This window comes from Myodes glareolus, chromosome 11 (assembly GCF_982192425.1).
Source record: "Myodes glareolus chromosome 11, mMyoGla1.1, whole genome shotgun sequence".
In the NCBI taxonomy this organism is placed as follows: Eukaryota; Metazoa; Chordata; class Mammalia; order Rodentia; family Cricetidae; genus Myodes; species Myodes glareolus.
In genome coordinates, this window is record NC_142036.1 from 24,756,667 (window position 1) to 24,768,189 (window position 11,523).

Here is an 11,523-nt window from a genome sequence, read left to right on the forward strand (position 1 = left end):
TGCTCTTAATCTCTAAAGCCATCTCTCCAGCCCCAATCTAGGACATTCTGAACAGAATATTTTTCTATTTTTAGGTCAAATATAAGTGCATACCATAAATTAAATAATGGATGGCACTATGCTTTTCAAATACTCTCAAATTTTCTAACAATGTATCTCAATGGTTAAAAAACGAAACCATTTTAATCACTCACATTTCCAACATTACAAGAAATTTTCCCTCTTGTGAATTTCTAAGAAAGCTGACTTCATAAGTTGTAAACACTACAACCTTAGTGTACGTGTACTCTAGTTTGCCCTTCTTTACCAGCAAAACTACCTACCGTGACTTCTCACTCTGCAAGGCTTCTAGTGCTTCTGTGCGGGAACTCAGCAGCTGGTCAGCCTCCTGCAGACGCACTTTGAGCACAGCCAGCTGGGAATCCTTCGCAGCCACTGCTTCAGTAAGGTCATCGACTTGGGCTCGTAGTTCCCGAGTTATCCGATCACTTTTTGAATGGTCAACATTCCATTTTTCAACTCTTGCCCTTGCCTTATTTAATTCTAGAAAAAATGAAATTTCTGTACTCAAGCAAAACAGAATACATCTTTTTTATGATATGCATAGAGTGATATATGTAGTCTACCACCAAAAACAATTTTAAAAGTATTGAAATAAATTTCATAGGGTTTCATGAAACATTAGTTTCAAAACATTTCATGTCTATATTAGTCCAGGCAAACCAAAGCTTTTTTTTTTTAGTCTTTTTAATAATCTTATTCTGCCTTCTTCAGTGCCTAAATAAAACTTCCCATTGTTTCATCACACTGCTCTCACTGGCCCTAGGAACCAGGGTAGACATTTCCTTTATCCTTTCTTCTCTCCTCAGCCAGTCACAGTATTCACACCCTCTCTGCCGCTATCACACCACAGACATATTATTTGTTTTCTTTTTTTTCCCCAAGGTGGGGTTTCTCTGTATAGCCCTGACTGTCCTGGAACTCACTCTGTAAAACAAACTCAGAGATCTGCCTGCCTCTGCCTCTTGAATGCTAGGATTAAAGGCATGTGCCACACCTGGCTATTAATTTTTAAAAAGAATTACGTTTATGTGTATGGGAGTTTTGTCTGCACGTATGTATGTGCATCACATGCATGGCCAGTGTACCTGAAAGTCAAAAGAGGACATTGAATCCCCTAGAACTGGAGTTAAAGATGGTTGTGACCCACCCTATCGGTTCTGGGAATAGAACTTGGATCCTCTGGAAGAGCAGCCAATACTCTTAACCACTGAGCCATCTCTCCAGTCCCAAATGTTTCTCTTTTAATTAATCATTTCTAAAGAATTAGGGATTATCTACTTGCAGTCATGTCACTGCAAGTTTTCAGAGGGCACTGTTCACATAGAATTCCATGTTCATTTATGGTCCCTGGAGCGGCAACACTGTGACCCTGCCTACTAGAGTCTAGCACTTAACCCCAACTTTGGTTCATGAAATAGTTCTCCTTAAAATCCAGAATAAATAAAGTGAATAATTAGATTTTATTAATATCTAGTTTCTACTGGTTCTTAAATTAATAATTTACACATGTAAAACCAGTATTTGTTAGGCTGAAACAGAAAGATTGCCATTCTGTCCCCTATTTTTTTTTTTAATTTAATGATGTCTTAAAAATCTGAACTAGCCAAAATTCTGTTTTGTGCTCATAGAAGAACTGGTTCTACCTTCTTGAGTTTCTTTGGATCTCTGAAGTAGTGAGGCCATTTCCTGGTTTAAAGACTGGACTTCATTCCTGAGCAACTGATTCTCCAGGCGGAGATTAGACAATTCATGTGATCTGTTCCCATCAGGGAGTGCTTGGCTGTGCTCCGTGCTGGGGGCCTCAGATGCTGTGTTCTCCTTTGAGGATTCCTGGTGGCCTTCAGGTACTGAATCAGAACTATTCACTTCTGCAAAACAAGAACACACTTGGGTACAATAGCACTGTCACTATGTAAGCAGCACTCACTTGCTTTTGGAATGCCTCTTGGTGAGTTGGTTGCTACAGTTAGGATCCCATAAAAATATCAGTAGTTCCTAATAAAAATCTATTCTCACAAATGGACTCTATAGACCTGCAAGGATCCTCAATGTCTGAACACACTGGAAGAAAAGAAACATAATATAAAAACAATTCTGGAAAGGAGAAATCCAAAAATAATTTAAACACTTGATTTCCTTATTTCTGAAACGGTTTTGAAAAAAGGGGGTACAAGTGTCAACACTAAAAACACTGAAAAGGCACAACAGAATAGCTGTAGTGTTCAAGGCAATAAGACTAGTACAATAGGTCACAGCAATTTATGATAACCAAACCGAAATCAAAAGGTCCTTCCAAAAGATGAATTTAATCCATCTTGTTTTTAATTAACTTTGATACAAATTCACATATAACTTATTTTACTTTTATTTATTTATTTTTTGTTTTTGTTTTTAAGATGGGATATCTCTGTGTAGTCCTGGCTGCCCTGGAATTTACTCTGTAGACCAGGTGGCCTCAAAATCAATGAGATCACCTGCCTCTGCCTCCCAAGTACTGGGATAAAAGGTGTGCGCTGCCACTGCCCCGCTTACTTTCATATTTTTAAAGTGTACAAATATCTACCTGTATGTATGTCTGTACACTTTGTAAATGCCCTATGTCCATGGAAGCCAGAAGAGAGTTACAGACAGTAGTGACCCATCTTGTGGGTGCTAAGAATCCAACCCAGGTGCTCTGAGAGCAGTCAGTGCTCTCACCACTGAGTCATTTCTCCAGCCCCACATTTAACTTACTTTTTAAATTTCATGGGCAGAAGGGAACTTTTCACGAGGTTAGATAGACAAGTAATAACAAGGTGAAATCCAGGTGGTACATACCTCTTGGGAGGTTGAGGCAGAATGATCACTGTAAGATTGAGGCTAACCAGCCAGGTGATAGTGGTGCATGCCTTTAATCCCAGTACTTGCCAGACAGAGGCAGACGGATCTCTGTGAGTTATAGGCCAGCCTGGTCTACAGAGTGAGTTCCAGGACAGCCAAGGCTACACAGAGAAACCCTGTATTGGAAAAAAAAATTCACAAAATAAAAAAGAAAAAGATTGAGGCTAATCTATGAGATCAAGGCCAACCTAGGCTAAAATAGTTCTCAAAAGTAGTATCACAAATGAGATCCAGGTTTATGGCACATGCCAGTAATCTCAGCACTTAGGAAGATGAGGTAGGATGATGACAAACTCTAGATCTTGTCTCAAAATACCAAAAAATAAATAAGTAAAGAAAGACATTTCCCCCAAATATCTGACTACAGGCTCAACAGGAAGAGGCTCTTGCTGCTAAGCCTGACAACCTGAATTAAATCCCTAGAACCTACATAGCAGTGAACCCATATAGGAGAGAAACAAATCCTTCAAACCGTCCTTTGATCTCTATGTGCTTCTGTGCATAAGTGCACCCACACACCTACAGAAAATAAACGTAAATATTTTAAAATATTGACAGCTCTTCATTAGGTCCAAAAAAAGTGGGTTAAAGATCTGAAAGTATAATTTACAAATTTAATGCAAGGATTTAGATATATGTGCATATATGTGAAAGTGTGTGCACACAAGCACACATATACTTGCGACTTAACTGAAACTCACAGGCTATTTTATCTGATTTCAAAGTTATTAAGTTAAAAATTATAAAAATAGGAAAATTCCATATCTGTAACTAAGGGAAATTTTTAAGTAATTCAAAGTCAAAATAAAAATTATAATTAAATTTTAGAGTGTATTTATCACTTACACATAACTTGTAATAATCTACATTTGTTAGTCAATAAATAAATTGCAAAACAAAGACTATAGGGTAGCCTAAAGATAAAAATGGTATTAAGATCTCAAAACCTCCCTACTGCAAAAGAATCTCAATTCTTCTTTGTCTTAAAGACACCTTTTTTCTTCTTTTTTGAAATAGGATTTCCCTGTGTAGTCCTGGATGTCCTGGAATAGACTTGGGATGGCCTCAAATTCAGTGATCTACATGCCTCTGCCTCCCAAGTGCTAATACTAAAGGCATGTACCACTAAACCCCGCTTCCAAATTCTTAAAAATATGATCAAACAGGAAATCAGAATATTGACTCAATATTAATGAATTACTAATTCTATTTTTCTACTTTGTAGTACTAAGATTGAACACCAAGGCTTCCTGCATTCCAAGCAAGTGCTGCACTATTTAGTTTTATACACAGACCATAATTATTAGTTTTTATTTTTAGACAGGATCTCACAGAATTTTCCAGGTTGGATTTTAATTCATTCTGTATCCCAGGAAGGTCTTGAACTTGTTATCCTCCTGCCTCAGGCTCCCAAGTAGCAAGGATATGAGACTTATATACCATGCCTGGCCAAGAACTACTAAAATTTTAAGGTGATAAAAGTATGTTCATATTTTTTAGAGTAACATAGACATATGCTTCATAAGGGAAAAAAGACGTAACATCTAACATAAAAAAGAATGGGAAATAGGAAGGTATAAACAGAATACAAGCAAAACTGCTGGGGATGCAGCCTGGTGGTAGAATGGCTGTCTAGTGTATGCAAGCCTGAGTTCAGTCACAGGTATGGCAAAGGTCAGCAGACAACATTCACAATCCCTACTCTAACACAGATTGACCAATGTAGACAACGTTGTCACCCTTGTTTACACCACACATTGGCAAAGATCCTACAATAGTCGGTGAAGAATATTATTCAAACATTTTAACTTGGGATGACACATCTAATAAGCAGAAAGAAACAGGGCTGATTAACTACCAGGACTTTGGCTCCCAGGATTCTCTTCAGTGGGCTTGGTGGTGGTTACACTTGTGTCCACAGAACTGACACTTGAGGACTGAGAGCTTGGAAAGACGGGCACTTTGCCCTTCTCTTTCTTGATCTCCACTCTCCCCGTCGGCTCCTTCTGGGAGCTGTTAAGAAAATCAAACAGCAGTTCATCATCGGGCTCTGACTTTTTCCTTCGAACAAACTGCGATGAAGGCCTAGGGACAGATGCCTGTTCAGTGGGATGGGAGGCCTCTCCGGATGGCCTGGATCCCGCTTTCACGTTTGCTGTGCCAGCTATGACGGTGGCTTGTTGTTGCCGGATGTTATCAGCAGCTGAGGAAATATAGTTAGCTTTGGGTCCAGTCTGGTACGTTGAATCTGTGTTTTGCTGGTGAAGTTCAGGATAGTCAGTATTTTTGCTATAAAAGATGTTGCTGGTATTCTCCTTTCTGAGAGCTGTTGCAGCCCCTTGATCAACTCGGTTTAGAAGATCTTCTGCCCTTCCAGCAAGATCAGCAAACCAAGACATGATGGCAGCAGGATAATCCTACTGATGAACATGTAAAAAAGAAGATATGATCAGTTTATCACCTGGAAAGAGTTCTGGGTTGAAATCCTAACCTGCCTGTTACTAGCCAGGCAACTTTGAACAAATTACTAATAGAAGATGAGAAACTTTACCTTGAAAATATAGGAGAGTAGGTACACTTCCTTACAGAATGTTTTTGTAAATGTTCTGTGATGGGTTTGTGCTGTGCTGCCCAAGCTACCGTGAACAAACCGTCTTTCTAGCTGAACTCCCAAGTAGTTGGGGCTACAGGGACTCATCACCATACCTAGCTCAGAATGGCTTTATAATTAAACAATAGGGGAAAATCTTTTTGAGGTGCTTGGCATACAGTAACCCCCTCTAATAACTTCCGCTATCATTATTACAACTACTACTATTTTCCTTATTATTTCAATGAAGGACAAATCTTAACACAGCAAAAACATAAGTGAGAGACTACGTTATGTTTCCCAAAAGTCCATATACTTAACTCCAAACCTAGAGACCTCAGAATGTGACTTTATGGAGGTGGGGTCTTTAAAGATGTCATTTAAACTGATGTCTGTATTAGAAGAAATGAATACACAAACAGTCATAAAGAGAGAGAAGGTAAAACCAAACTAGAAGATAGTCATCTGTAAGCCAAAAATGAATCCTCAGAAATCAGCCTCAGGCAAGATATCTGGGCTGGGAAAAGTACTTGCCCTGAATCTTGACAATCTGAATTCAATCCCTGGAACCCCTAGGGGAACAAGACAGAGAATTCAAGAAAGCTGTCCTTTGGACACACAATTTCAAGCACACACACAATTAATAAGTAAATATACAAAATCAGCCTTGCCAACACCTTCATCTTGGACTTAGAAGAGTTAGAAAGATCAACTTTTATGGTCTAATCTATCCAGCCTAGGACACTTTTTCATGGATGCCTTAACAAATCCATACAGGATTCAAACACCAAAGAACATGCTTAGCAAAATTCCACTACAACCAAATAAAAACAGTTCTCTGAAATTTGTTTCAAAGGGCTGAACTTGGTGGGGGGGGACCCCTTCTGATGGTTAAAAAATTATGACTGTTAAAGTGATTTATATAGGAATACAGGGGTCTCAAGTAAATTTTTAACTATTTAAATACTTAGTACCTACCATGTGCATGTTAAGCTGAGTGCAAATTTTTAAAAATGATTGTATCTATCCAACACCCTTGGGACACTTATAGGTGCCACATAGGTCAAAGCAATGAAGTAATTAGCCTTCATGCTATAGTATAAACTGCAAAGTCAACAAGGATTGATGACTATAGTTAGCATTCCTTTGCCCTGGAAATGTTAACTCTAATGCTTTCTTCACTAAAATAGCACCGGAGTTATCTTTCCTTTTCATCTAAGCTAAGCCTTTTTATTCCGTGTGCACGCCCTTCTTTTGCCTTACAGTGCTTCAGGTTATTATAGCTGTTGCTTTTAAAAACATCTGTCTCTCCTTCTTGGGGAAAGGGGAGCGGGTGGCTAGACACAATCTCTGTTTTGCTCACTAATGAATTCCCTGAGTCTAGCCTACACAGGCACTCCTGGAAACTCTACTGAAGCAAGTCATCTGCCAAGTGCTGTGCAAACACCATCACGAATAACCTTCTCAGCTACAGTATGTGGGAAACTGCAATGTCCTCCAAAAAACAAACATGGATATAGTTTAGAAAGGTTCCAGAGCTTAGATGACACCTCAGACATTGAAATCTAGGTCAATTCAGTGTCAAGCCCACCTTTTAACCCCTTCCTCTCCACATCTAACCTCGTCAGTGAGTTCACTGTTTAAACACATTCTTCAGGAAACTCATTAGGTGTGTGTTTCAGTTTATGAGAAGTCAAATGAAAACGTTAACGTAACATGCATTCCGACCGACTTATAAAACTCCACACAAAGTAAAATTTGGTGATGAGTGAGAGAAAATTAACTCTCCTAATAATAATAAAAAATAGCCTAAAGACAACGTATCAATTAATGTCCTGCCTCCCATCTGAAAGTTAACGGGACTTTAAAACACGACCAGAGACCTTCACATGGATTATAGTCACCGAGCTAGGGCCTGGACTCTTGTCCTGGTGACAGACTCCAAGAGGGAACTTCGGTGGCCGCAAAGCAACTTGAAAGGTGAGATGTCACACAGAGGCAGGGTCAGGGGTCAGGCACGGCTGTCTGACCGGCGGTCTGACCAACCCTGGGTGCCCGGCAGGCGATGACACGACCCACTGCACCCCCACAGCAAGTTAAGTTTCCGGGAGTGGAGGACAGTCAGCCTCGGTGGCCGGAGCCTACGGGACTGTGGCGTCCCCTTCCTCGGCCCTGGGCGAAGACGAGCACGACGACACTCGGGAAAGGCGGAGACCGGGTCCCACATGCCAAGCCGTCCGGACCGCGGCCTGGTCGCGCCTCACCTGAGGAAGCGGAGAGACAAGGCCACTGCCTGGTCGCCCACCCGGGCCGCCACAGCAGCGGCTGCTCCCGGACCTGCCGGCTACTTCTTCCGGGAGACGTGGAAGGGTGGCGAGGACCTCAAAACAGAGTGGCCGCCCAGCTGCCTGAGCGGCGGAGAGCCCGGCGCCGCAGGCCGCCTAACAAGCCATTCAGGCGGCGGCCACGGCGTCCGCGGGGCCCTAGCGCCTGGCCACGCCCCTCTTCCGTTGGTCGCACACGATCACCGTGCGTGTGACGTAACCACCGCCTGCACGCGGCTGGCACAACATTGAGGGTCACACCTACGGAGGGGCGTGGCCCGTCACGGGCCACGTGAGTGACAGGGGCGGGTCCGGACTGAAGTGGGTGGAATGTGAAGCAACTGGTGAGCCCGCCCAGGCCTCTAAACTCCTCCTCCCTCTTGAATCCAAAAGTTTCATAGGTGAGGATTCTGAAACAGAGGTTGGAAACACAGAAAACGTGAGCCCTGGGCATGTGGGATGTTTCAGTATACAGATAGTTACTCACAACGGCCTAAGTTCCATGCGCATAGTGGAAGAGACAGACAGACAGACACACACACACACATACACACACTCACATTAAGAATATAATCTAAAATAGAAAACCTGACCTCTGATTCCATGGAGCTTGCTTTCAAGGGGCAGAGATGGATATTAGCTAAACCAATGATTGAACAATAATTTCAGAACATTACCAAGGTTGCAAATCAATAAAAACGGAGAAATTACCAGAGTCAGGAAAATAAATCAGGCTGTCATTTGAAGAAGAGATAACTTGAGCTGAGACCTAAAAGACAGAGTAAAGGGCTTCCCATAGTACTATATTTATGTTCTGCATACAGTTCACAGACTCTGAAATCGTTGTTCAATAATAAAATCTGTGTTCAACCATTTACTATATGCTGTATCTACTGGGTGAACAGAACAAGGCTAATATGATCCTAATGAAAAGTCTACAATATATTCTCAAGTGTGCACATTCAGGCATTGAGGAAACTAAGCCTCGGAGATGTTAATCTGTCCAAGATTGTGTGTCCTGAAAAGGGGAGTCCATCTCACTCCAAAGTCTGGGCTCCTAGACTCCACATTAAATATTAGGAATAACTGCAAACCATTTTCTTCCTGTCAGGTCAGTTTAGTCCAGCCCAGTGAAGAGCAGCAGAAGCAGATAATTGCTCTCTGAGTTTCGAACCCTTATCCAATGGAGAACAGTTTCCGGGATCCTTGAGCAGCTTCATGCAATTTTCACAGCACTTTTGGGAATGCACTGTTCTTACTGAGTGGCAGGTGGTACTGCAGCTCTCAGCTAGTAAGCTGCTCTTCCTGTTAAGGGTTATTTATCATCAGTGGTTGCCAGGTGATTGCAACGCGTCCCAGGATGGAGATATCGTTTCCAGCTCCACTGATGTTGATTTGATCAAATGACCCATCTTTGCTGATGGAGTTGTCTCAGTCCAGACCCCGCCCCTGAGAAAGCTCGCCAAATGAGAACACCTCCCCCGAAGTGTTCAAGACTACTCCCACAGGGTATTTAAACTAGCCCCCAGAAAACAAACATGTGATTTTCCGGTCTTCCTTTCCCATCTCCTCTCTGGGGGGCCGGAAGACCATCCAGGCACGTGGTATCCATTAAACCTGGCCTTTTTCTAATTCAGTTTGATTTGGTCTGACTTGGCGTAGAGGCTTATCAGGCTTTATGTATAGCCTTATGTCCATTTACTCTGCCGTCCACGGCATCCAGCCGCCTGACTCTGCTGCTCACCCGGGGACCCTGACTCCCCCGGCCGCATGGCGCTGCCACCCTGGAGATCTTGCGGGGACCCACAGCCACTAGCAGCTGCTCCACGAGCTGCCCGGGCCATCCCATCATATTATTTTTAAAAAGAACAATACTGGTGGTTAGACAAAAGCCAGTATTCCTCAGGAACTTGTGAAGTTGGTTCCCCTCTACCAAAAGAAGCCATTTTTTTTTAATCACTGGCAGAAGAAGTAAATAGTTATTTGTCGTGCCCCTTAGCATACCAAAGTACTTGCTGGCTTCCAGGCTCACTCAGTATCACAAGTACTGTTACAGAGTCCATGGTGGCATCCTAGCTTTTCTCCTCTCCTCCCTACCCTAAACCCAGTTCTGGGCTTCCCTCCCCAGCTACTCATTCTCCTTATTACCCTGCTGTTTCGGCTATGCTCCCTCTTTGGCTGACTTTCTCTTATCTTTGCCTTCCTTTCTCTGTCTCCCTCCTACCCCTCCCTCTGTTCTCCTGCATTCTTCTCTCTGTACTCCCTACCCTTACAGCTCTGATCCTGCTTCTCTCATGGCCTGGTTCAATCTTCTGGCCATGTTCAATCTATTACTTTCTCTCTCGGCTCTGGATTCTTCCAAATACCTCTGCCTGTTCTCTCTATCGTATCTACAACAGAACCCTTCCCCTTACCCATACTACAGAGTGGTCATGTCATCAGTTTATACACTCTGAGTCTGTATCTCTCCTAATGCTGTCCTACTCATGTCCCACCTCCAGGCCTGACTGTAACACCCCCATGGTTTCAAGGTTCTCTCACCTTGGAAAGCTGATTCTGAAGGATAATTTTGTGTTAGCATCTTTCCCAAATTAACCAGCCTATCTTTACCTGACCTGTAATTGACTTACAAAAAATAAAGTGAAGCAGCCTTTCACTCCAGAAGGAAATTTTTATGTTTGATTTGTTTTGGTCTCAGAACAATAATTTTTTTAACATAAATATACACTGACATGGGCTGGCAAAATGATCTTGTGTGCTGTCAAACCCAAGGACTGATTTAGATACCTAGGACCTTCATAATAGAATCTCTGCTTAGTATTTTTTCAGGAGCAGTTTTTAATCCCCAATAAGGCAAAAATTATCTTTACTTTTTTGAACATTCTTTCTAAAGTATCTACATTTGAATAATATAGTAAAATGTTGTTTATGTAATGGTAAACTATAGATTGAGGAAATTGCTTATGTGTCATTTTCAGTGGCTGGCTTATAATATATTGGCACAGGGTGATCTACAGCGCAAGTTCCAAGACAGCCAAGGCTACAGAGAGAAACCCTGCCCCCCCAAAAGTAAAACAAACAAAATATTTCCAAAAAGATATGTCAAAATATTTAAAGTAAAAAACTTTACTACAGAACTTTGGGTAACTGTCCAGGCAGCCAGATATATCTCTGGATATATCTAGAGTTTTGGAAGTTGCTTACAATGTACTTCCTCAGGTATTGTTCTATCCTTCTGGGGTCTTTGATGGAGTTGAAGACTAGATAGATAGAGTTGTCCTTAGTTATGATAAAAGATAAATTAGATATGAAACTTTAGATTCACAAAGATGGAATAGATGATAGAATATTTTCTTTAATTTTATCAAATACAAATAGTCTAAATATAATAACTGTATTCTTTCTTGATACCTGTTTTGTTATGTGTAATTTTACTATGCTAAAGTTAAAACTTTCCTTTTTAAATAGGCAGAAAAGGGGAGATGATTTGGGATGCCCCTCTGTATGCTGTGGATATTTTATTACTATTGGTTAATAAAGAGGCGGATTTGGTCAATAGTCAGGCAGAATAGAGCCAGGCAGGAAATCCAAACAGAGATGGAGAAAGAAGGTGGCATCAAGGAGATGCCAGCACCCGTGGGAGAAGCAAGATATGAGGTAACAAGC

At 41.6% G+C, this 11,523-nt stretch overlaps 1 protein-coding gene across 5 annotated transcripts in view; it reads right to left on the reverse strand.

Moving 5' to 3' along the window:
* Golga5 (golgin A5) overlaps positions 1–7,955 on the reverse strand; it is a 33,226-nt gene extending 25,271 nt beyond the window's left edge. The window contains exons 1-4 of one of the 5 annotated variants that reach the window (XM_048449490.3): positions 7,798–7,955; positions 4,802–5,363; positions 1,707–1,931; positions 324–543 (exon numbers count right to left, since the gene is read on the reverse strand). In XM_048449490.3, the coding sequence (XP_048305447.3) occupies positions 324–543; positions 1,707–1,931; positions 4,802–5,342 (986 nt within the window). In that variant the 5' untranslated portion in view covers positions 5,343–5,363; positions 7,798–7,955. The other 4 variants (XM_048449492.3, XM_048449494.3, XM_048449491.3 and 1 more) reach the window with 4 other exon arrangements.
* Between the last annotated feature and the right edge of the window lie 3,568 nt (positions 7,956–11,523).